Here is a 27,666-nt window from a genome sequence, read left to right as displayed (position 1 = left end):
CATTGTTCAATTAGAAACACATTAAGAAATCTGCAAAAACCTCTCGGGATCCCCCGGAAAAAACCATACATTTTACCTAGCTCTCGTTTTCTTTCCTGTGAATGCCTTGCACTATTCTTTGACAAAAGATTTCCTAAAGAATTAATTTAAAGTAGTTAGATGCTCTGGGGCTCTTCAAATTTGGTTCTCTTTTTCTCGGAAATAGTTTGTGGGAGTGGGTCGCACATGTGCCCCTTCGCCCACTAGGTTTCCCTCCCTCCTGCATTCTACGTCGTCGGAAAATGGAAATCACGCGGCGCTGGCTTTGCAGGAAAGTAACAGCAGTAAATTAAAAGGATCCGCTCACAGAAGTATTCGAACTCTGTGCGATGTGGGATAGGATTCGTATTTGTGGGCCTATTATGCCTTCTGGACGAGGCGGTAGCGGATATTTAATTGTTTTCACCCTACACGAGCAGAAGGAATAACCACTGGCCAAAAAGCCCCATCGATTTCAGAAGCGTGCACAACAATTGTTGGCGTCGCACTGTTAATAACGTTTATTGCCATTGAGGACGCTTTTTGGGGCAGTTGGTGGCCAGGAGCAGGTCTTGGGATGGGGAAGGAAAGGGGCAGCCCTCCTGGCAGCCGGCCGTCGCGTGCCAGTCAATGACATACTTCAGCAGTGGAAACGTTCCAGTAGGGTATCCGAAGTTTTACCGGGGGTCAGTCCGGTTTTCGGGGTCAATTGGCTTAAAGCTTCAGTCATTAGGAAGTGAAGGGAATACTAGAATTGTTTGTCCCCAAGGCAATTCCTGCGATTGAGTACTTTACCTCAAGTTTCCAAGTAAATGCGCACTACTTTTGCGAGCCTAATAAGTGGCTAGGATGTATCCCTTGAAGCTTTGTATGTATGTAGGTGCTGATCTTACTGATTTGAATCAGGTTCTAACGCTTTCGGATTTTTACAATAGCTATACAGCTCCCATCCAGATAGTATCAGACCTCGGTGCTAGAGGCTCAGCTCTCGTGCGATGGAAGTTGGCTTTACGACTACCGACCTGTTGACTGACGAAATTCCCACTGTGTGTTCTACGATTCCAAATATTGGCGTATGCTGCCTCCCCGGCGATCACCCGTCCCCAAGTCGTTTACCCATCTCTCGAGGCGTAACAAAGTTTTCAGCTGGGACCAGAATTTTCCGGGTTGTTTTGCCTTCTCCCGGACTGCGGAAGGGAAGAATAGTCATCTGAGTCTGCGCGTTTGGCTGCTGCCCCTTTCCACGGCTTTTGTACTCCAACCCGAACCCGCGGGGCAGGATAGCAGGGAGGACAGACGCTGGGAGTGTAGACTGAGCAAAATGAACAGGCGACGCTACTGAGAACGTCAGCAGCAACCAGCAAGAAGACCAGAATGCCATAAATGTCGCTTACACGTGTACATAAGTAGTATCGCAGCGCATCCCGCTCATGTGGAGCCCGTATGTATATAATGTTGTGTGCGACAAATACGCGCTCCGCTGGCTGCTCTTTCTGGTGTTTTCAGAAATATTTTTGTAGACAACAAAGCAAAACGCCAGAGAACAACCTGTTTGTATTGTTTTTGCGTTGCTGCCCGACGAATTCAGCCGGCGGCGACGTCGGCAGCGAGGGCGACAGGTTTTTTCCTTGATGCGGGCCAAAATCCCACGGCCACCTCCCCGTTCCCTCCCCCACGCCAGCTCGGGCAGTCTTCCCTTTTCTTCTGCCGGTTTCTGGGCGACTATTCTTCTTGCGCGATCGCGACTCTTTTCGGTTTTGTTCTAAGCCCTCGCCCCGTCTCAATCCCTCGCCGGGCGAGAAGAGGTGGCACCAAACCAGTTTTCGGTGCCTTTGGCACACAGAGGCGAAAAGTTACAGACTTTTGCTTTATTACCATTTGGCTCTTTCCCCCTCGGTGTTCTCTCCCGGCCTCCTAATGGTGGGCAGCCCATAAAGGAAGGAGAGGCTTGGCTGAATCTTTGATGTCGATGTCGATACTCGGTACGCAAAAATGATTCACCTGTGAGTCGCAGAATGAGTCAATCCGACTGACCGGTCGCATTGCAAGGCAAATAGAGTGGCGAAAACACTTCTCCCACTGACCTATTCGCTAAACCGATTTAACGTAGTTTGAGCCGAATGCACTTAATATTAAAGGCAATTGACTCGCTTATCAAGCGGCTTTCACTTATTAAATATCAGAAATGGCCCGGTTTTAAAATGAGAAGAGTAAGACGACTGTAATGAACGATCGCTCGATAATAAATAGAAAGCCTACTGAACAATGGAGGTTTTTTTGAATATCTTGGACTCAAACGGAAATCCATTTCAAATGTAAATACTTTGACTGCAATCTGTAAGTAGAAATTCGAGAACTAGGTACAGATAGACCATTAATTTTGGCGGCAATTCATTGTGCGACACTTGCAGACAATAAATCGCAACTCAAAGTAAAAGCAAAAACAAATTCATTGCTTGATGAAGTAAAGATGTCTATTCTGCTCTCGGTCCTCTCATACACAAATGACAATAAATTAAGGTGGATATGTTCAATCAAATGCTTGAAATCGCTGCAGAAGAGTTACCGCTAAACGGGCTGGAGATTTCCGCGCAAGATACGCAACATGTGTCGGGCCGGCCTGGGGTTGATCTATTCAAGAATTAGGTATTCCTTTCGGCTGGGTAAGCTCTCTGCGCGCTGTGCTTTAGCTCAGCGCCGCATTCAAGGTAGAGCGAAAATTTGCAATTAAATTAAATGAAAATTTCATGAGCTTGCCCCCACCCAGGTGCGTTGAACCGTTTCGACTTCCAGTCTGACCACAAAATGTTGAAGGAACCCCTCGAATTAAGCGGGAAACGCGTTTCCCTGGGACACTTTCGCCTCATCTTTATGGGTTGTACCCGCTCTTTATTACAGCACTGACTATTCCGAGTCCTAAATGATCAGGAATTCGTTCGAAAATGTATTTTGAACGCAAGCAAGTGCGCAAAAAATACTAGATCAGCCACAAACTTCAGAAAACACCGCCAGAAGTAAGGAAACTCTCGGGCCACAGTACCGAGGCTAGCACAGCACAGACGATCTTAGCTGGAGAAAGCCAGTCTCCACATACCGACAAACTGCCAGGGACAAGCTCCTTGTCCCCAGCCGAGGCGTACTGATCAGAGAAACGGCCCCAAAACGGCGACCATCGGCTACCAGAGGATGAAGCGGCGCTGGTCAAACAACGGCGGCTTCATGCGCCTCCCGGAGGAGTCCTCCTCCGAGGTCACATCCTCCTCGAACGGGCTCGTCCTGCCCTCGGGGGTGAACATGTCGCCCTCGTCGCTGGACTCACACGACTACTGCGACCAGGAGCTCTGGCCCTGCGGCAACGAGACCGGCCTGTACGGCAGCTCCAGCGGCAACGGCCTGAATCAGCAGCAGCAGCAAAGCGTCATCACGCTGGCCATGCAAGGCTGCTCCAGCACCCTTCCCGCCCAGACGACTATCATCCCAATTAATGGAAGCGGGAATGGAAACTCCACCAACGGCCACTATGTGCCGGGTGCCACCAACCTGGGTGCGTTGGCCAATGGCCACGGGATGCTCAATGGGGGGCTCAACGGAATGCAGCAGCAGATGCAGAACGGCCATGGGCTCATCAACTCCACAACCTCCTCGACGCCCACCACCCCGCTCCACCTGCAACAGAACCTGGGTGGCGGAGGCGGTATCGGGGGCATGGGTCTTCTCCACCACACGAATGGGAACTCCAATGGCCTCATCGGCGTCGCGGGAGGCGGCGGAGGAGCCGGAGTGGGCGGAGTGGCAGGCCTGGGAATGCAGCACACGCCGCGAAGCGAGTCAGCGAATTCCATTTCATCAGGTAAGGCAGTAGCTCACAGAGAACGCATCACAGTTTAGTTAATCAAACCCACTTTGAAACCTACCTAAACAAATACTCGAAACCCTGACATTAGCTTCTATAAGGTAACAGTCGCTATTCCACTTCCATATTTAACTTATCAGAAAATGGAAGATAGACAGTTTTGGTGAGGGGGATGGTTTGCTGTGTATCTGGGCTGCAAGGCTTGCTAATTGTGCTTCATCGCACAACCGCCCTAATGAAGCACTTCTCATGGTCTTTCCTCCGGCTCTTGTGGGTCCTAGGAGCTCGCTTACTGGGGAGTGCAATCGCCCCGCACAATGGCAGCCAGCATTGTTGCTCGGCGGAACCAGCAGCGTCATGGAAGAGTGCCTTTCATGAAGGCGCTGCGCAGAGCACGGACAGCATGAGGGCGGTTGCTTATGCAGCGCAGCTCGTCGAGCTCGAACCTACCTCAAGCCGTTCTATATTTACGGCTCGCAGCGTGCCGGAGGGGGGTACTAGGGAATGCTGCTTCCCCCCTTGCCGCTTCCTCGGCTCCGCGACTTGGCTTCCTGCCTGCGCTGCAACTGCAACTGCTGAGCTGGGCATGGTGACGTCGCTTCGGGCGGCCCTTGCTCGCCGCTGCTCGTGGCTGTGCCACTGACCTCGTGCCAAATGGAACCGAGGTCAGGTCAGGAGCAGGAACAGAAGCAGAAGCAGAAGCAGAAGCAGAAAGAAACACATCGGCAGCAGGACAGCATTTGCATTTGACCCAGATCGAATCGGGTCGAGGGCGGGAGTTCAAGGCCAGTATCTGCAATCGATTGCGTCTTCGTTGTCGTCTGGGTCACGGCCTTGTGTGGTGTTGCCTGTGTGATTGCCAGGGTGTGCAGGGCAGGTCAAGGGCGGTCCGGGATTGGTAGGAGTGTGAAATGCTGTTTTCATCGCCGATCAGCGGTTGGAAAACGCATTCTGAGGGAGACGAGATCAGCCTGTTAGTGTTATTAATAATAATCATGCCCGAGCGGTTTGTGTGGTACTATCCATATCCGATGCAATCCTGGAACTTGCACTCCAGCAGGGCAAAGGCTCATTCAAACCATTGCATAAGAGGCATCAAGCACTGCCGGCTCCGTTTTCATCGTCCCCTCTGCTTTGTTGTTGCCGGGGCTGACTCGCCCGAAATTTCCAAGTGGGTCACAACTGAACCGAACCTGTATCTGGGCCAAGCGAGCCACAAGGACGTTCTTGTCGGAACTCGCCCTTCTCTCCAGCCCGCCGTCCCGCTCCCACGAACGTACTGCAGCAGCGAGGGCTCAAGTGCACGACCTCACCCCTGGACGAGGCGTTATTTCGGGCACAGCAGCTCGAGTGCGTGGCTGTGCACATCTGCCCGCCCAACTCAGCTCATTTTGCTATTTCTCTCCCTCTCGGGCCGGCGTTTGCATATCCTTTGGCTAGCTCGCTGGCTCCTCTCGATACCCGGCTTTTCTATGACGTAACTAGCTCCAAGCGAGTCCCGAAGCCCAAGGACGGCCCTCGCAGTTGACGCTGTGTACGATGGCAGGAAACCTTAGTACCAGTACTGGCGAACGATGGCCAGTTGACAAGTTTTTTATTTATATTTCTTAGCTCTTTTTTAGCTGCACCGCTCACACCGATGCATTGCCCGCGAGTACCGTGCACGCACACGAACGGCGCATGAGTGTGCCTGCTCGCATGACGAAAAAATTGAGGTCAATGATTTTGTGCCGCCATTTCGCGGTGTTGTTGTTGCTGCTGCTGCTGCTGCTGCCGCTGCTGTCAGCAATCGACAGCCGCGATCAGGCGAGCACGAAGCAGTTCGTGTAGCAGCGAACCGGAGCGCCAAGAACCCGAGCGCCAACGAGTGAGGCGATCTCTCTCGCCTCTCTCCCGCTCTCGCTCTCTTTCGGTTGCACTGCGTTCGCCCCCACCCATCCACCCACAACGGCCGCCCAAAGTCGGGTACCTTGGGTGCCCAGCGCAGTACGAGATATTCGGTGCTTTGGCGGCTGGCTGTTTGGTTTGTTTGTGGTAGCTGAGCGAGAATGTCGCTCACACTGACAGGTGCGTCTGATTCGAGCACACTGCCAAATAGTTGGCATCCGAAATTCCAATGAGTTACCTCCTGAACACATCCTGTGCAGGAGGGCACCCGAAACCTAGGCGGTAGCGCTCATCTATTATTGACCAGCTACCGGGATGCTCATGACCAGATGCTCATATGTGGGTTTTTTGGAAGCATCATCATCTTTGTATGCCAACAATACCATTTAATATGAAGCTTGTTTTTACTTGCTAAATCATTCAGTGATTCATGTTTCACAAATATTTGTACATCTCAACGGCCTTTTGCCCGCAACTCAGAGTCGAACGTGACGTCATGATGCATTTGTGCGCTGCAAGTTAAGTAAATCGACTTAAACAAAGCGGGAACCAAGAACCGACTCTCGGGTGCACACAAATAAAATCATAAATAGTTTGTATACCCGTTACTCGTAGAGTAAAAGAGTATCCTAGTCGTCGGAAAGTATGTCACAGGTAGAAGGAAGCGTTTCCGACCCCATAAAGAATATATGTATATTCTTGATCATGATCACTAGCCAAGTCGATCTAGCCGTCCGTCCGTATGAACGCCGAGATCTCGGAAACCTTGGCATGCAGATGTAGCGCCCTAAAATAAATGTTCTCCCTTAAGCTGAATAACGGGTATCTGATAGTCAAGGCACTCGACTATACCGTTCTTCCTTGTTCTAGGTTAATGACACAACTAAACATCTGCATTTTAAGATTCAATCGGAGGTGTTGTGAACTTAAAGGTTTAGGCCAGGTAGTTGGCGGAAGCCAGAAGGGAAGTTTACGAATTTCATATATTGCATCTCTTTAAATATGAGGGAGGATTCAGGCTTGAATGTGATTTATTTAATATTTTAAATAGAATCAACAAGCTTATTCCCTCCAATTGTTTCCCTATATTTAAAAACCCTCGTTCAGAATGGCAAACAATATTCCGCATATCATTATTTAATTACCATTTAAGGTATTTTAACACCGACGCCTCTGCATTTTTTCGAAAGTTTAAAGTTATGAAAAGCTAAAAGCGATCTAAATTTGGCTTGGGTTTTCTATATATATATAAAAAAGGTGTTTGTTAAAAATGTTTGCCGCGACGTTGCTCTTGCTCCACTGTGCGCCTACAAATATTATAAATAATTATAGAGAAAAGACCGAAGTATGTCAGTAGTGTGTATGCACAAATGTTGTCCAAAATAAAAGCGAAAACAAATGCTGAAATACTTGGTTATAAAATACACTCGCACGCCAAAGCGAATGCGAGTGTGTTCTTCTGTTCTTGATTAGCCGCAGAAAAAGAAAAAGTGAAAAGAGAGAAAGGGAGAGGGCGCAGGCAACTAAACGGAAATAACAAAGAGCCAAATAAAGCATGTCCAATATTCCAAGAATACTTCGCATTAAGCAATAGCTAAAGGAATGGATAGACTAGGCGCATAAGTGGTCTAAGAGATAAATATGCGCATGAGTATCCATGTACATTTCCCGCACCCAGAGGTTCGAGTGCCGACCAACTAACACACTGGTCAGCCCAGGTCAGTCGCCAACTCTTTCTCGCCGCCGACCACTTTGTGCAGCATTCTCGAGCGGCCGAAGCCACTTTCTTCCACTCCCCAAACGAGTTTCAGCCACGCACCAACACCAACACAGACTGAGACCCCGGCTCAAATGGGAATTCTGCTTCTTAACTTTCTTCTTCACTTCGGGCTTCTATAAAAGCAATAAAGTTATCGTCTCACTTTCTTTCTGCCCCATCTCGCTCTCTTTGGCCGGGTGAAAGTTGTTGTTGCTCGCCGCTGAGCCGTGATTTTCCACTTTTTCTTTCCCCCTTTTTTCATTTTCATGTTCAGCTGCATAGCGGCAGAAAGAGATGGCCACACAGATAGAGGCCTCAGAAGGCCTCATGAAAACAATATTTTAGATTTATGCGCCGTTGATTGCTGGCAATTATTCTCCCTACTCCCCCAAAAGCATTGCCATTTTTGCATAAACTTGCCATAGGATGCCGAGCGACTGTCGATTGTAAACTAGAAATCAGCTGGCGGGCAGCTTAGGGAAGAATGTGCAAATTGCTCTTGGGATCATGATCTAAAGTGCAGATTCTGTGTTAACTGATCCGAAATGTGAACATCAATTTTGCGATCTCCGCTTTTGCAGGTAAAGTCGAAGTAAGATAATGATTTCTACTGATAGTACTGACGGCAAAAGGAACTTTCCCGTCGGCACTGTTGAATCGGGGATTTTTTAATCGGAAAATCGCCAAATAGCTCTTACATACATACAGTAATAAGTAATTTTCGGTTTTTTAAATGAGATCTTATGCCTCCTAAAATTTCATCTTTGCTGCTAAATGCCAGTCATATAGGTTTCAAGGATTGAGCAGTACAAACAGCCAAACTCTTTATTGATGCCAATATTTTCCTGCGCTAAAAAAAAAAATTCGAAACACAATATTTATACATTTTTATTATACAATTATTTTAACTTTCGCTTCAAATTTGGTGGCCAATTAACCCGGGTCTAAACAAATGATTAATCATCGAAAAATATATAAGCTATTTAGTGTGATTTTTGTGTATCACAAAAATGACCTCATTAAAATAATAATGCCATGTCCGGCAAAAATGAGTGTTACGTGAGCCCTGCCCCGTATATGATATTATTTACAAGTTATCACGCAAGGGTTGACAACTGAAAATAAAAATAAAAAAAGGAAGCGGCCTTTGGCAAGCCGAAGTTTGTATACCCTCGCAGTTATAAAAAATAATCAATAATTTTATTAAATTGAATTCGAAAATCTTAAAAATATAAAAATTTATATTTCCAATATTATAAGGTAAAATGTCAAAAAGCCCCAAAGCTATAATTTGTTTCACATTATTTCCCACCAATTATCCGATCGTTCCTATGACAGCTATATGATATAGTCGTCCGATTTTAATAAAATTTAATTCGAAATTCAGAACTAATTAAAAAATGTTATTTTCAAGCTTATATAGTTATATGTTAAAAAACACCAAAGATATAATTTTTATTTCATGTTTTCCGACTAATTTTCCGATAGTTCCTATGGCAGCTATATGATATAGTCGTCCGATTTTGATAAAATTTAATTCGAAATCCAAAACCAAATAAAAAATGTTATTTCCAAACGTAGGAGGTTGTAATTTAAAAAACACCAAAGATATAATTTCTGAATATTATTTTACCAATAATTTTCCGATTGATCCTATGGGAACTATATGATATAGTCGTCCGATTTTGATAAAATTTAATTCGAAATTCAGAACTAATTTAAAAATGTTATATCCAAGCTTAGAAAGGTATATGTTAAAAAACACGAAAGATATAATTTTTTTTTTTAATTTTTTCCCCGATATTTTCTATGGGAGCTATAAGATATAGTTGTCCGATCCGGCTGGTTCCGACTTATATACTACCTGCAATAGAAATAAGACTTTTGGAAAGTTTCAGCCCGATAGCTTTAAAACTGAGAGACTAGTTTGCGTAGAAACGGACGGACGGACAGACGGACAGACCGACTCGACTCGTCTTGTGACGCTGATCAAGAATATATATATACTTTATGGGGACGGAAACGTCTCCTTCACTGCGTTGCAAACTTCTGACTGAAATCATTATACCCTCTGCAAGGGTATAACCAGGGAAACTAGTTCTTCCTAATTTGTATTTTATTCTCCTCTGGGCACTTCGGGTCTTATTACAACCCTGGCCTTTTCCCAAAAAAAAACATTGAATTTTTATCAATCAAAGCTCCATACAACTTTTTCATGTGTGACCACTTTCGAAATTAAAAATCGGCAGATTAATTATTTTTTGAGTTGAGGCATTCTTGGGAATTTCTTTTACCAGCACAAATTTGATTTAGCATAAACACCTGGCGTAAGAAACGACTTTAGGAGTACGTTATTTTTCTGATAGATGAGTTCACAAACATTGTTTATTTTCATCATACTTTAAAAATTGACACTTAAAGTTCTATTGAGGAAGTTAAGTCTTTGGGCCGTAACTTGCACGCTCAGGATTCTGTGAATTTTTTGCGCTTCCGTCAAGGGATACTTCATTGCGACAGGTTGGAGTAGACTTATTTGTCTATTTGGCAATGTCCTGTAAAAGTCATGCGCATACTTATACTTTATTTTACTTGTTAATGATTTTAAAAGATACCGATCTCCATCTAGTAACTTTCAGCGATTATTTCAAAGGGACTTTTCAACTTTGGGGCCTGCTTTGTTCTGTGACGTTCTTAATTTTTTAACGACACATGGCCTATTACAACATACTTTATTATTGTTTCCTCATTCTTATTAAAACTGCATTTGTCGATATAAGCATTAGCTTTCATGTTTTTTTGGCTTGTTTTCTTGACAATTCGTTTCAATTTAATTAATATCTTCATCACATATTTGGTCGCTCACGAAGATTTGTGAAAAAGAATTAAAAAAGGATACAATACAGACGAATCATTATCTATGCTTATGAGCCCGAATTAAAACATGAGTCACCGTGTGGAACATGGAGGACAAGCTGAATTCAATGAAAGTAGTTCGTGGGCGAAGCACTTCGAACCAAATGGTCGCCTCTTTCTTCGGTAAAACTGGTCAGCTTAGGACGAAAACATAGTTTAAATGTTGTTTTGATATGCTAATAAAATAATTAATGTGACATTACCGGATCGTGTTAAAAGATCCAAAAAAAAACCTTTTTTGGACGAATTAACCAATTGAAAAACAATAAAACCGCATTTCGTTATTAGGCCAGAAATATGTAAAGGAACCCTTGTATTTGATTAAATAAATCAAATTAGTTCTATAATCTTTCCTCGCTCTAGGCAGCATTAATAATTTGATCGCTTCTGTTCTCTCGTTACAGGTATGTGTAAACTAAAAGGAAAACCACAAGCAGGCTCCTTATCAAAGCTTTTCTGATTATGCCCGCTCATCGTCAGTGAGTAAGACAAATAAAAAGGGAAAAATGTGGGGGTGGCCAGGGGTGGTGCGTCTGATAGTGCGTGTTGGAAAGTAGGTCAGCGCGCTCGACAACAACCATTAGCAATGAATTTTTACTCAGAACGCGGCGAAAACCGCCTTACTGGGCAGAACATCTCGTTTTTCGCAAGACTATCTAATTTGCTCCTTTTACTTTTACCCCATTCTGTTGTTTATAAACCCTGATTTTACTGGTATGGTGGTTTGTGAGTGGTGGGCGTCGCACCCTGCTGCAAACTGGCGCTTAAGAATCTACTCGCAAAATCCCAAATTTCTAGCATTCATAGTCTCCGAGCTCTTAGCGTTCATACGAAGCACAGACGGACGACTTGGCCCGTGAAGCTGATCAAGAAAATGGGGTCGGAAACGCTTCCTTTTTTACCTGTTACACACTATCTGAGGAATATAGTGCCTTACCTATTATTCTGATCCGCATACAAATCGATGTATTCACATTAAAGTATCCAACATTTTGTGTGCTGGCATTTATTAATGGCGAGACGCTCACCCGAATCTATTATTTAACCTAAATAAAAAAAAATAGCGTAAGAAATAGGTCGGGAAAGCCGATCGGTCACTTATCGGTTGTTATTGCCCGAAACACATCTTGTAGAACGGAATCCATCGCCGGCCGGGCAACATGTACTACTCCCGCGTGGTTATATCTGTATCTCGGAAAGTGGGGCGCACACGAATAATAATCCAAATTGGGGACGCACACGCATTTCTGACGCGTTGGCCACGACATGCCGTGGGCGGAAGCGGGTCGGCAGGAGAGCGTGCGAGCGGGAGGAACATCGCCGACGATTGTTGCGTTGGAGCGTCATCTTTCACTCTTTCGTAATTCCAAAAAGGTGATTAAGGTGACTAAAGTCAACTAAATTGCACGCACTATGGAAAAATATCGTTTACCTAATCAAAAATATTCTTTTTATACCCTTGCAGAGAGTATAATGATTTCAGTCAGAAGTTTGCAAGGCAGTGAAGGAGACGTTTCAGACCCCATAAAGTATATACATACATATATTCTTGATCAGCGTCACAAGACGAGTCGATCTAGCCATGTCCGTCCGGAAAAAATTAAAAAAAAATTATATCTTATGTGTTTTTTAACATATGACCTTATAAGCTTGAAAATAACATATTTTAATTAGTTCTGAATTTCGAATTAAATTTTATTAAAATCGGACGACTATATCATATAGCTGTCATAGGAACTATCGGATAATTGGTGAGAAATAATGTGAAACAAATTATAGGTTTGGGGCTTTTTGACATATTGTTTTATAATATTGGGAATATAAATTTTTATATTTTTAAGAATTTGGATTTCAATTTAATAAAATTATTGATTATTTTTTATAACTGCAAGGGTATACAAACTTCGGCTTGCCGAAGTTAACTTCCTTTTTTGTTTATTTTTGCTGGGTTTTTCTTTCTCTACACAATACCTTTTCTGAATCGCTCGTTATAAGGGAAAATAATTGAAGGCAAGGTCTCTCAGTTTTGAAGAACCTGTCCGAAAGTCTTATTTCTTTTGCAAAAAATATTAAAGAAGAAAGCAGTTTACTTCGGCAAGCAGAAGTTTGTATACCCTTGCAGCTATAACAAATAATGCATTTTAGTTACACCATGATACATTTTTAAGGATTGTTGCTAGCTTCAGTAATATGAAAATCAAAAATACTGAAAATACCAAAGCTTTAATTGGTTTTATATTATTTTCCCACCAATTTTGCGATAGTTTCTATGACATCTATATGATATAGTCGTCGGATTTTGATAAAATTATATTAATATGCAAAACTAATTAAAAAATGTTAGGAGGTTATTTGTTAAAAAACACCAAATATATCATTTCTTAAACTTTTTTTCGGACGGACAGACGGACACTCTGACGGACAGACGGACATGGCTAGATCGACTTGTCTAGAGATGCTGATCAAGAATATATATATTTTATGGAGTCGGAAACGTCTCCTTCCCTGCGTTGCAAACTTCTGACTGAAATCATAATACCCTCTGTTGGGGTTTAAAAATTATATCTTTGGACCGTTATTTCCTAAAGTTCACATAGAAATAATCAAACAAGTGTTAATTTTTTTTTTATTTAAACCGGAGCTTTTCAACACATTAACTCCAACTCCTTTTAATATTACAAAATTTTGAAGACAATAAAAAATTGGTTAGACTATATCATCAGGAGCTATAGAAAAGCCAAATAATAATTGGATATGTAAATAGCGCCGAGAGGGGAAACATACCAGGGCTTTGAAAAGCATATTCCAAGTTTCTATAAGCCAAACCTGTTCAAGTTTAGCCTTCAAACTTGGCCAAAGAGTTCATGAACTGGCAGTCGCGGGTTTTGTGTTCACGTTTAACGATCGCTGGTTACTTTTTAATAGACTCAAAGTTGGGCTCAAGTTCAGGGTCGTAGAGGCTTACTGAAACTGCGGACTGGCAAGTACGGAAGTCCCAGCTGTCATTGTTTTAATTAGTGTCATGTCATAAGCGAACTTAATTTTCTAGTTGGTGTTCTAGTTCGGTTCGTTCAACTTGGGTACAGGGTACGCACCAGGTTGGTTGGTGAAACGTAATTGAGGCTGCTGCTATATTTGTGTACTGTGAGTCAATAGAAGTCTGCTTAATTGCTCCAAATAAGGTTCGGGTTCGCTTTTGAGGGTTATGAGAAAGTAAGGGCCGAGACGGGTAGTGGGGAAGTATCTGGCACCCTCGCTGTCCCTTTGTGTTGCTTCTCTTGCACGGCGGTGTGTGTGGATTTTTTCGGGCGTCGGTGATAACACAGTGCCCCACAATCGTTCAGTTCAAATTGGGGTTACTGCTTGCGTGTTGGTGGATCGGAGCGTGTGTGTGCCTGTGCTTGTGTCTGTATGGGTTACATACATACTTTGTAGATACCAGCACTTAGCTGATAATGCACATTTGTGCTATTTGTTTTGCCGTACAAATAGTGCTCTTTTTCTTGTTCTTAATATAAACAATATTCCATGCTCCCTTCGGTATGCTCCTCGTCTTTATAGTTCCCCGTGTTTTCTTCGGCTCTATCTGCCTGATAAGATAAGGCGACTGGTCGGTAGTAAATATACGCAAAACGGCGTAGACTAACACGCAGATTTGCTTTAGACCGTGGAATGCAGTTTTTGGGCAAATTAATGGAAGAGAAATCAACTGTCGCTTTTCTCAGTCCACAGAAATAACTTTAATGTGTTGATCATATAAATACATATATGATCAATCATCCTACCGCTGTTCAACACTGTTTGTGCGGCGGCAGAGAACGGGCTTAATGGGAACCTGCAGAACGCCGAATCAAACCTTCAAAGCATACTAAGAACGAAGGAAAAACACACTAAGTGATGTAGCCTTCATAGTTTTGCAAAAAAAGTTACTTTTCTTTTGCTTTTTTAAGGTTTTTCAGTATTTTTTTTACTTTTCTTTTGATAAAACTTTACAAAATGTGAATACATATATCCAAACAGTTTTCGTTGATCGCTTAGCTCCAAATAAGCACTAGTTAGTTTTTAGTCAGCCCGAGATATAAATTTATGTACAAGGAAAATTGGAGGAATATACACCCAAACAAATATGTGAGATTGAAAATTCCGTTACATGTCGACTAAATTTCGCTTTACAATCTCGTTTGATGCTTGTATATCTCCTTCTCGCCTTTGCTTCTCTTAGCTGAACACTAACATTTTCCTTGCTTTATAATTTTTTCACAACAAAAATCGGTTAGCATTAGCCCAATTACTCGCATATTTTTGTTACGTTCATTACTCATTTTTCTGCTAAAAGTTTTGTTTGTTCAATTTAAACAATAAGTTCGTGCCGTTGTCAGGGCTTAGCCTTGTAACATTTTTTTGCATATTTTTTCTAAGTAAATAAGCGTGCGTATTTAACATTTAATTTTTTGTGTATACGTTTTGCGGATTTAGTTTTTTTGGTTGGTCTGAAGTGTTTTTTTTGCAAATACCTTCATGAAGCAACAGCGCGATCAACACCCACAACAAGTTATCGATGGAATCAAAGTAAATTGAATCGCGACCTTTCATACACACATGGACTGCGCCTTCGTTAGCCTTCAGCTTTTAGCCGGCAACTGATGCCTGCACTTAGAGCTGACACACTTTTTAGGCACTCTCAGTTAGATGTGTGTATATTTATGATTTGGTTTATGATGCCCTTTGCTTGCAAAATAAAAGGGTATGCGAGATTCGGCGGAAACAATGTAACAGACAGAGGGAGCGTTTCCGATTCCATAAAGTATATATATTATATTATTTTAACGAACGAAAACTTAAAAGTGTGTCTTTTTAAGTCTGTGTACACTATTCTTTACTTGCGCACTGTTTCTGTACCCAAATCCAAAGGTACTGACGTCGAGTTTTTTTAATGAATATTTTTAATGTTATAATCGAATATATATCGAATTTTTAAGACTAAATACACGTTTTTGCCTTAAAAGTGTAAATATAAAAAAAAATACCATTTAATCAAACATATTTTCTTGAAAATAGGCCTTTTTTGGCCGTATTAACCATTAACAATTTTGTGGGAGTATATTTCCATCCCTTTAGCACTTCCCTTAGTTGAGTCAAGGGTATCTTATAGTCAATTAAATCAACTATAGTGTTTTCTTTTGTTTTATTCATATAATTATGACAATAAACGCACCATCCCAAAGTGCGGAGAAGCAATTAAAAAATTACTCCATAATTGCAATGGCCAACCTCCCACACAAGCCAATACAGCTTGGTAACCACTTTCTTTTCTGTCTTTACTTTCCAAAAATGAGTACACCGTATTGTAATTGAGCCACGGTATGGGTGAACAAAATCTTGAATTTTACTTGTAAGATTTATTATTTATGATAGATTTTAAAGAATTTCACTTTCAAGATTCTTTTTCACAACCACAATCTAGAACATTTAAAGCATTATAGAAGAATAAAAGTTTCCAGAAGAATAGACTCCCATAGATTTTCTCAACAAGCATTATTTCAGTTATTTAGAAAAACTTCCGAGCCTATTATATTTAAAAATGAAAAGAGACTTGCTTGTAATTGTACTTGAATAAGTCGCACATTCATACATATATATATATATATATATATATTTTTCTTTTCGATGTGAAGTAAAAGGCGAGAAAAGAAACGACTAGTCTATAGCACATCCAGTGTTTTGAATTTTGTTTCTGGGTTTCGCCTTCATTATTGGAACGAAGGGGAACGGTGAAGGGCATGTAGTGTTGGGAAACAACCATTAAAACATTTTGCGAAAAATCAGTAAGCATTAATCAAGACACGTGTTGATCACTTCAACTGTCGCACGTCGGAAGGAAAGACAGATAGATTATGGGAGATGGTAAGAGATCGGAAGTCGCACATTTGTTGTGAGACATTACACAATCCAAAGGTTACTGCTATTGTACTGTTAATAATTAACTAAATTCAACTTTATTTTCGTTAGGTTTGTCTTATTCTGACTAATTTAGACTGACACTCGTCAGGGAAAGATTTGCAGAACTCAACTTTCTTTGTTTACCAAACTGAGTGATATTAATTAGTGCTATTCATTGAAATTTACAGAGTGACTTAAGCCATATTAACTTAATGAAAACTTAGCATTAATTAAAATATATTAAACATTTCTTTTTTAACTTCGTACCCCTATAAAGATCGTAACTTACCAATTTGTTACTTCCGTTTCTACAAACCTCTGTTCTTCATTTATTGCGCATACGCCTGGAGTTTGTATCGCACTGACATAAAATAGGCTAACCAGAACTACCATATAACAAAAGCAAGTTGTGCGTTTTGAATTCTCATCAGGTTTACCACTTATTTTTTTTTTTTTTTTTTTTTTGTATTCTGATTGTTATGGTTGTTGTGGCTGCTAACAAAAATCGTTAGAATTTTCGTTAGCCAAAACGGCCGTTGACCCGTCCCGCTCAAGGTTAAATGTTGTTGCGTAGTGGCAACAATAACAACAAAAGATGTTTCACACTTTTGGCTCAAAACCTGTGTGCTGGCCACATTAATAAAGAAGTACAAATAATTACAAGGAAGAGCGCTATAGTCGAGTGCCTCGTCTATCAGATACTATCAGCTAATCAAAGCAAAAGGGAGATGGAGATATATGTACAAGCAGCAACCCGAGATTGTAAAGCGCCACCTTTCCGCGGTTTTAAGAGATGGTAATGTGTGCGCCTTACGGGCGTTTGTGGTCTTTAAATTGGGCGCCAGACCTATTGACAGGGCCAAAAATTGCAGTTAAAATGTTTACTCTAGCATAAAAACGGAAGACTCCACATCTTTCGGCGGTTTGTGATCTTCAGAGTGGGCGTGGCACCCAGTTGAAACAAACTTTCACTTCTAACTTCAATAGTTTTTGAGACCTCACCGTTCATACGGACGGACATGGCTAGATCGACTCTGCTAGTGATTCGGAGAGTCGGACTCGCTTTTTTCTACCTGTTACGTACTTCCCGACAATCTAGTAGACCCTTTCACTCTACGAGTATGGGGTATAAAAATAATATATCTGTGCGGGCTATCTATCTCGCTCTCCCTTTTACTGTTAAAAAAAATTGTACTCTATTATTGACAGAATAGTAAGGGGCGGTGAGGTCGGAGTGGGTGCGTAATAGTAGATATTTTCATTGGATTTGCTCTTGGATATTTTTTTTTGTTGCGTCAAAACACACGCGATTCTTATTTGCTAATGCTGTTTTCGTTGCTTCCTGTTCTTTGCTATTCGTATTGCCTTCGCCTCTTTTGCGGGTTTAGTTAACTATTATACCTTCGCAGAGGTTATAATGATTTTAAGCAACGTCATAAAGGAGACGTTTCCAGCGATATAAAGCATATATAAACATATTCTTTTTCAGCATCACTAGACAAGTTAATCATGCTTTGTTTATCTGACTGACAAAAATTTAGCTTCGTTTTTTCAACCTATTTTATATTACCCAAAAAGTTTTAAGTTTTTCAAATTTTTCAAAATATCGATTTTTGTATAGTATTTGTACAGATCAAAATACTATATCACATTGTGTACATTTATATATTTATGTACAAAACCAAATAAATGAGTTCTGCCAAATTATGTTTAAGCTGCAAGTGTATATTTACTTCGACTTGCCGAATCTTGCCTATTTTCTTGTTGTTGCTTGAAATTACTTAAATTATCGAAATAATTATAAGGTTGATTATTATCATTTTCATTCAACGACAAACCAAAATTATATTTTCTGTTTACTTTAGAATGATTCTCCCAACTCTTTTCCCTGTTTGTTGATTCTAAGCTATGTGTGAGCCGAGCTTTTGTTCTTTTCTGTTTTTCTCCCTTTGTCTAACCAATTTATAATTTTTTTAGAGTATAATAACAATAGCACAATCAAAAGTGATTTATAAAATTTGGTATACATTTTTTATCTATTCTGTTTTGGTGGTGGCCAGTTTTCAATGTGCTTTTCATGCCAGATAGTTAAGTTAAGAAAATAAATGTAAGTGGGCTTGGTGTATGTCTACGAAAGCGCAAAAATGAATTTTGGACAAAATTGTAATTTTGTGATTTACATAAAGAAAATGCCAAAAACTATGAAAGTCTATCAATCTCCTTAAAGAACATACATTGTTTCGTAAAATCGTTGATTTTATTAATTTATTTTATTTTAAAATTTAATAGCTATTCTTGAAAAAAAAATTATTTTTCTGAAAAATATTGAACAAAATCAACCGACTTAACACAATTTAAGTAAAGGAACAAAATAAGCCAAGCATAAGCACTTAGCAAAATTAATTTAAGGTTTGTAATTTTTATACGCTTGAAAAATAATAATTTCAGTCAGAAGTTTGCAACGCAGTGAAGGAGACGTTTCCGACCCCATAAAGTATATACATACATATATTCTTGATCAGCGTCACAAGACGAGTCGATCTAGCCATGTCCGTCTGTCTGTCCGTCCGTTTCTACGCAAACTAGTCTCTCAGTTTTAAAGCTATGGATTTCATCTAATTGACCATCATATCATATCAATTTTTTTCTCTGTTGGAACAATCGGAAAATTAGTGGTAAAATAATATGAAAAAATTATATCTTCAGTGTTTTTTAACATAAAACCTCCTACGCTTGGAAATAACATTTTTTATATTTTTAAGAATTTCGAATTCATCTTAAAAAAAATCGGACTACTCTAACATATAGATGTAAAAAATGGTTTAAAAATAAGAATCAAATAATTTTTTTTAATATCACTGAAGTCAGCAACAATCCTTAAAAATAAAAAATGGTGTTACTAAAGTTGATTATTTCTTGTAACGGCAAGGGTATACAAACTTAGGCTTGCCGAAGTTAACTTCTTTTCTTGTTTAAGTTACAATACACATACATATGTATTTTGCTTAGTATTATGATAACACTTAAAAGCTTATGTTTCAAATACAAATAAACTTAAAAAATAAAAGGAAAACAAATGCAAAATAAATCAAAAATTTTCTTATATTTTTTATGATTTTTTGAAAATGTTTAGTAATAAGCACTTAAACCACTTTATCCCCTTTTTTAAACAAATTTGTTCCGACATTGTCACTTTTAAAAAATTATAAAAAATATTAGAAAAATGATTTTTGAAAAATTCTTTTTGCAGTTTCTATTATTTTTGTTTAAACAAACTTTTTGCATCAAAAAACGAGGTAAAAAAATGACCTTTCCATTGATGCCAAAAGTTAAACAAAGCTAGTTTAAGTTACGAGTATACTTAACTTTTGTTTTGTCAAAATACTTATGCCATAGTCGCCATAGGAACGCTCGGAAAATTGGTGGGAAAATAATATGAAACAAATTATAGCTTCGGTGTTTTTTTGACATATTTCCATTGACGCCAAAGTTTTCAAGAAGTAAGTTTAAATTATGAGTATACCTAACTTTTGTTTCGTCAACTTACCGGCAGCGCTCTGCGTACTATTTAAAACTCTTACTGTACTTGACACATTCCATGACTTGAACTCATTAAGAACGAAGAAGGTCATCGGCAAAAGTAAACAAAAAATCCCAAACTGAAAACCGTAAAACAATCCCAAAAAATGTTATACTAATTTACGCAGATGTAACTTATATATACTCCTAACAATGTAACTGTACGTAACGTAATTCAATGTGGCATATGCTTGCCTATTCGTACTTTTATTTCAATTCTGGCCAGTTCCCGATAAAGATCAAGCCACCTGCCATCGCGTCGACCGGCACTGGAGCTCAAAGACGCATTTTAATGAGCTTGCTGATGTTGCTCTCTGCTTTCGACCAAAAGCGGCAGCCGTCGCCTGGCCAAATTTATTTCAATCCCTTAAGCACTAATTTTAAATTAGATTCCAATTGCTGTCGTCTTCTGTGTTTCTCCGGCCCTACAGTGTTGTCTGCCTTGCATTGGCAGCTGTTGCGGTATTCCTTGTAGCATCTGCCATGTGCCCCTTGGCCATTTATTTATATTTGATCCTTTTTTAACTCTTGCGATTTTTATCAAATTTGAACACTTAATTGGTAGCATCAAATGCCGAGAACGTAACAAGATGGAACAAATGCAAACCAATGGCTTGCAAATATTCTGCAGCCTATCGGGTTGCCTTATCTGCATCCTACTAGTAATTGGCTTTCGAGTAAGAAGAGTGATCATTTATCAGGTCGTCGACAGGAATAGAAGAAAGGACAACCGACACTTTTTTGGCATAAAAACAATAAGCACCGCACTGTTAGCCATAAGAGCAACAAACTTGCTGTTTACGAAGCTAGGGAATTTAAGTCTAAAATACCAACTCCCTACATTTAATAGATTCATAGTTATCAGCTTTCATAATTACGATTTTTAAGTTTGTGGGCGTTACCGTGGGCGGGCAAAAAAATTATTACAGTTTTGGGTGGTGTGCGTACGAAGATAGGGAATCTATATCTAAAAGCTCAACGCTCTTGCTTATATATTTTCCGAGATCACAGCGTTCACACAGACAGACCGACATAGATAGATAGATAGGAATATACATATATCCTGTTTTACATGGTTTATATTTTGCCCCGACTACAATATACCCTTTTAGTATACAAGTAACGGGTATTTGTTAAGTAAGCGAAAGTTTTTTGTTCTCGCGACAGAAAAATGCTTTAGAACAAAAATACTTCTGTCATCTTTGGTCTTCCCCCATTAGCCCCCGCATAAATTAAGTTGTATTTAAATTTATATCCGTCGTCTTTTATATCGATCAGTAAATATGTTTACAGGAACTAAACACACCAAAGAATTTTTTGTTTCTATTTAAATTGGTCAAACCCACACACAAAAAAGTGCATACATTTTGTTGTGAACATTTCGTTTCTGTCATCCCCTTTCTTATTCACGTTCCTATTTTAAAGTGCAATCAATACTTTTCCAAATTTTAAAATCTCTATTGTCTGGGGAGATAATTTATTAACACCACTAACTTCCGGCCTAAAATCACAATTTGAAGCAATGAAAAATGAATAAAGAAGGCCAGCAAGGCGAACTAAAAGTCCACATCAGATGTAAAATGTGACACCCAGCAAAGTTGGAGGAGAATAATCGAAAAGGATGTGGAGTTTGCATTTATTTTACTCTTAATACCGAACACCCTCTGGGGAGACGATCACACAAAACTGATTCGCTTACATTTAAATATTTGAGCACACACCCAGAACAGCAAACCATTTTAAAGAAAAAATAAACGTTTTTGAGATGGGTTGGGTTATATCAGTTTGGAATGCATTTTCGGTTAACGCTGAAATTGAATCATTCGGCAAAGTTTCACCACCAAGACATTTGCCATAAATGCAAATTATGCGTTTAGGTAGAAATGGTAGATGTGAAAACTTGAACCCAATCTGGAGGAAAGAAGATGTCGCAAAAATTTAAAGTTAAAAGATTCTTTATAAGCATTCCAGAAGCAAATGCACAAGTATGCAGTGGCCAATAAATCAAAACTGTGGCTCATTGACATTTATTTGACTCAGCCTCCGCCTGTTTGTCTGTCTCCTTAGGCCGATCTGTCCAATCTGTGTATGCAAACGCGTCATGTGATCAGGGAGGGACTCCGCGTACTTTGAACCTTTAAGGCAAAGTTTAAGTAATTAAAATGGGCACCAGAGGGAAGAATAAAAGATCAAGCTCCCAGAAAACTTGTCGCTTGTCAAATTTCTGTCTGTTTAAACTAAACCACATTTTCACACACTTATTATGGTCAAACAGAAATCGATAGAACTGCCCCGATATCTTCCGTTGAAACTGTTTTAATTTTTTGCGTATAAATGCGCAAGGAAATTTTACATTATCAGAAGATCTAAAAACTGTTGCTTTTAAACTTATTTTCTGTTGTTGATTCACTTTAAATTAGTTTGTATACTCTAGACTTGTAGAAAAAGGCACAGTGTTAATGCGCGTGACCGGCAAGACGTAAGTAAGGTTAAGAAATTTATGTAATTTAGATATATCTCGTTTGTCTATTTGGTGTTTATAATGTTTAAAAAATGTTATTTTCAAGCTTATAAGGTTATATGTTAAAAAACACCAAAGATATAATTTTTATTTCATTTTTCCTACTAATTTTCCGATCGTTCCTGTGGCAGCTATATGATATAGTCGTCCGATCTTAATACAATTTAATTCAAAATTCAAAACCAAATAAAAAATTTTATTTCCAAGCGTAGGAATTGTAAGTTAAAAAACACCGATGATATAATTTTTCATTATTATTTTACCACTAATTTTCTGATTGTTCCTATGAGAGCTATATGATATAGTCGTCCGATTTTAATAAAATTTAATTCGAAATTCAGAACTAATTAAAATATGTTATTTTCAAGCTTATAAGGATATATGTTAAAAAACACATAAGATATAGTTTTAATTTCATGTTTTCATACTAATTTTCCGATAGTTCCAATGGCAGCTATTTGATATAGTTAAAACCAAATAAAAAATGTTATTTATTTATTATTTATGATATAATTTTTCATTATTATTTTACCACTAATTTTCTGATTGTTCCTATGGGAGCTATATGATATAGTCATCCTATTTTGATAAAATTTAATTCGAAATTCAGAACTAATTTAAAAATGTTATATCCAAGCTTAGAAAGGTATATGTTAAGAAACACCGAAGATATAATTTTTTTACATTTTTTCACCGATAGCTCCTATGGGGGCTATAAGATATAGTTGTCCGATCCGGCTGGTTCCAACTTATAAACTACATGCAATAGAAAGAAGACTTTCGGAAAGTTTCAGCCCGATAGCTTTAAAACTGAGAGACTAGTTTGCGTAGAAACGGACGGACAGACGGACGGACAGAGGGACATGGCTAGATCGACTCGTCTTGTGACGCTGATCAAGAATATATATATACTTTATGGGGTCGGAAACGTCTCCTTCCCTGCGATGCAAACTTCTGACTGAAATCATATACCCTCTGCAAGGGTATAAAAACGCAATTTAAATTTACAATATTTGAATATTTATTAAAGATTAGTTGTCAATAAATTATTTCCTTATAAATGCTAGTAAATAGATTTAAAGGTTATAAAAACGTACAAAAATCTGGTATATTCTTTCTTAATAATCGCTTAAAAAGGCTGCATTTTGTTTTCGGGATTTTCGGGATTTTCGATGCTTGGCGAAGTTTTGACACGGAAAAAAATTTGATCCGACAACGAAATTCAATTCAAGATCACAGAGAAACTTCTCTTAATAAACTGACTTCAACATTTTTACCAAAAATGTCTAATAATGCAATTTTATTAGTTTGTGCGATACCTTTTGACTTATGTAAAACTCGTAACGGTCGCACTACCACAGCATATTTTAATTTTTCGCTATATCGAAAACTATTAAAGCTCCTCAGCTTTGAACAAGTTTGCTTCAGAGAGTGCCCGTTCTAGCTTTCACAAACTACCCAAAACTGCCCCTCTTACAGTTTTAATGCTAGAATAAAAATTTTAATTGAGATCTTACAAACTATAAAATCTAGAAAGTTGGGCACAATTTTATTTCAGCGAAGTTTAACTCTAACAAGCGCTCATATAATATTAATTAATAATAATATTTTTATTAATTAATACCACTATTATTTTAAATGTTATGCCTAACTATGTTAAACTGGTACTGCTGCACTTTTTTTGTGTGTGGCGCTCTTGTCTTAATTTTGTCTTAATTTAAGTTTAAAACCAAGTAAGAGCTATCTGATAGTTGAGACTCTCGATTGTAACTTTCATTCTTGATTTCCTTTTCATTCGTCGCGCTAAGGGCAGCTCTTGCTTCTGGTTTTACAAACCGTATATTTTTACTTTTAAAATATTATAAACACACGCAGTATTGCTTGCCAAAAAAAGCAAAGAAAAAATGTATTTCATTAATCATTTTGAGAAAAAAAAAATCATAAAATCTACCAGCAACCGAGGAAGTTTCTTTATTTTTGTTTCTGATTTGATGTTATGAAGAACAGTGTCGACCCAAGTTCAACAGAACTTGTTTCAATCTTAGTCCCGAAAACGAGCAATGCCTAAGCCGAACTTAGCCTTCATGACGAAGCTATTCGTGCGAAGGGGCTGAGGTACAGAGCTTATGCCTTCAGTCTCTCTTTCAAGTCCGAGACTTCGCGCACGGGACTAGAGCGAAACTTGATTAAAAATTCAAGGCCATGTTGTGGCACAAACGAGCGTTTGATGAGATACGATGCCAACTGAAACGAAACAAAACGAAAGCACGTAAAGCAAACAAGACCAGACCAACCAGATCTCATGCCCCCTACCAGATCTGGAGTTGCGTTTAGAAAGCGGCAGTGCAGCCTAGCTGCAGCGGCTGTGTATCTGCAAGATACAGATATATCCGCACAGGCCGAGATAGAGATTGCGATCGTAGCGCGCTCCGCTTGCCCAGTGCACTCAATGCACTTGCCAAACCTACTTAGCCTCTAAAACTTGTTGCGGATTGCTGTCGCTGTCTGAAAGTGGTTTCCATTTTAGCCAGTCCATGCGAAAATGGCTGCCACGGCCACTTGTGCTATGTTCGCAACTGTTCACCGTTTTCCTTCTCCGTTTTCATTTTCCTTGGATTTTATGGTAAAATATTTGCAATTGTTTGCTTTGTTTCTCCAAGATATGTCTGCTCGCATTTCCATCTATATTTTTATTTCAATCCACGGATTTAGTTGGATTTTATTAAATCGGCGTCCGGTGGGCAAGCCGCCTCTAATGACTTTTGGCCAAAAAGATCATGCCGAGTTTGACTGCGAATTGTTAGCATGCCAAAGCTATCCAAATTATTATGTTGTACAAAGAATTCTTTGAATTGTTTTGCCAAACCCAGCAAATACAAATTAATGACTCTAAATTCGGCCATCTAGAATAACTAGTTTAGTACTTTGAAGCTTTAAGCTTTACTGTAACATTAGAAAACCTGGTCATTATTTGCCAAATCCTTCGGTTACTTGAAAGCTTAAAATAGAGGTGCCTTCCAGGGCAATCCGAAGTGTTGGAGTTAATTTCGCTTTTAGCTGCTGCCCATGTTTGTATTAAAAATGATGATGATGCCAGTTCTGCCAGTGATGATCGCATGCTTATAATTAGTACAAGAAATACTCGGCCGAAAGCCATTTCAGAGCTCTCGATTAGTTCTCGGTGCTTCCGAGCTCGGTTTGTTCGGTTTTTTACCCGGGCAAGAAAAACTATTCACTCAGGCTCTGCTCTTGCCTGTAATTATAGTCGTCAACGGAAGTAAACCGAGCTGTGTTCAGCTTGTTTTTGCAGCTTAGCCCCGGAATTGAAATGGGATCTGCATGCACGAGGTGTACCTACCACCTAACCGAATGATGTCTTAAACCTTTTCTCATTTACATCTCTGTTTCCGTGTCTTTGCAGGTAATAACATTTGACAGCAGGCGCTCTGAATATAACAAATAAAATGTTTCCTTTTGCGAAGAGGTAAGGCCCAATTAGTGGTCCAGTTTTGTATCTGTGCCTGTGCGAACGTTAGGTACACTTATGTAGGAACTTATCGTTGGAAATCAAGCTACTCCCACACTCGGAAACACGCACTCTGCCGTTGTGCAATATTTTTCCGAGTGAAAAAACATTTGACTGGCAGGCAGAAATCCTATGACTGACAGGTTGCCCCTTGACACAAATTTTGTCATAGCAACGCCAAAAATAAAATTTATAAATTGTTTTCAATAAAAAACACCAGCAAACGAAAACACCTGACAATTGGCTTAAAAATGAAATCGCTGGTCTAGACTAGATAATTTGGCTGCCCACAATGACGCCCGTTGCGACTAGTTCACAGCGAACCACAAGGGAAGCTAGCCCACGCAAGCCGAAGCTTATATACCCTTTCAGGTTAAGCAGTATTATGAAGCACCTAACTTACAGAAATCTTATATTCGGAATTCGTATATATACCCTATATATAATTATTTTTACATAAAACGAGAAAAGAAGCTAGTTTCGGCAGAGATTTTCTATATTTAATAAATAACCTGTCTACAATTAAAATGAAACAACTGAGCAATGGCATATTGAATTGCAGCGTGCCATATGTAAAAAATATAAAAAGTGTATTGTTTAGTAAATCTTATATTACATTTTCATCACAGAATTTGATATCAAAATATCGTTAAAAATATATTACATTTTCGTCACAGAAGTTGATGTCAGAACTTTTGATTGTTGAAGGTGCGGTCGTCACTTTTCGATATCAGAAGTTTTTGTTTTATATTTAAACAAATCATGTTACCTTAACCTTTCTAACAACATTTAGCTTTATTTATTTATTGTTTAGTTATTAGTTTATAGGTCACTGGTGTGCAAAACGTAGCTACTTATGGCTCTTTTCTCGCCAAACTAGCTAATTTTCCAAAAGTGTTTCTTATATTGAGCTGTTTAACATCATCTTCAAATGGAGTTTGTATTAGCATGCTCAGGCAGTGTAGGATGCCCTGAACTCCTAATGTGTCCATTTTTGTTGATTAATAACTTTAAAAAAGATATTTTTACAAGAATGTGTCGTATGCCAAAAGTTGAGCAATCTCAAGGGCTACACAGGTGCTACAGATTTTCTCGGATTATAGGCGTTAGAGTGGGCGTGGCACCCCGCTGAAACAAACTTGCGCTGCGCAGGAAGCCCAGGAATCTACATGCCAAGTATGCGTGTCCTACCTCTTATAGTTTCCGAGATCTCAGCGTTCATACGGATAGACGGACAGACGGATATGGCTAGATCGACTCGGCTAGTGATCCTGAACAAGAATATATATACTCTATGGGTTCGGAAACGCTTCTTTCTATCTGCTGCATACTTTCCGCCGAATCTAGTATACCCTTTTTCTCTACGAGTAACAACCTAAAAAGGTGGAATGAAAACACACTTTTACTCATAATTTTTTAACGAAGAATCATATAAGGAAAGCACGGTATTTCAAAACAACTTTCCAACGAGGTGTAGCACAAGCCTGTAACTTCAGTAGTTTACAAGTTACGATTGTACGAAATTATTGTAAATTAATGTAAGAAGGTTTTTTGCTATTGCCTTAGGCATGTTCTGAATTTATATACCCGTTACTCGTAGAGTAAATTATGAATAGCTATCGACTGACCTAAAAAAATGTAGGTCGCTTAAATCTTAAATAGCTGGTAGG

The 27,666-nt window shown here is 39.4% G+C and overlaps 1 protein-coding gene across 3 annotated transcripts in view; it reads left to right on the top strand.

Moving 5' to 3' along the window:
- The window catches only part of LOC108029515 (ecdysone receptor), an 88,414-nt gene that overhangs the window by 49,148 nt on the left and 11,600 nt on the right, over nt 1–27,666 (top strand). The window contains exon 2 of one of the 3 annotated variants that reach the window (XM_017101812.3): nt 2,917–3,868. The exons of the other annotated variants lie outside the window; for them this stretch is intronic. Coding sequence (XP_016957301.1) covers nt 3,205–3,868 — 664 coding nt within the window. The 5' untranslated portion in view covers nt 2,917–3,204. The remainder of the gene's footprint in view (nt 1–2,916; nt 3,869–27,666) is intronic. 3 annotated transcript variants of the gene reach the window in all.

Source organism: Drosophila biarmipes, chromosome 2R (genome assembly GCF_025231255.1).
Source record: "Drosophila biarmipes strain raj3 chromosome 2R, RU_DBia_V1.1, whole genome shotgun sequence".
NCBI lineage: Eukaryota > Metazoa > Arthropoda > Insecta > Diptera > Drosophilidae > Drosophila > Drosophila biarmipes.
The sequence above is the reverse complement of the archived record's forward strand: the minus strand, read 5'-3'. Positions and strand labels throughout refer to the sequence as shown.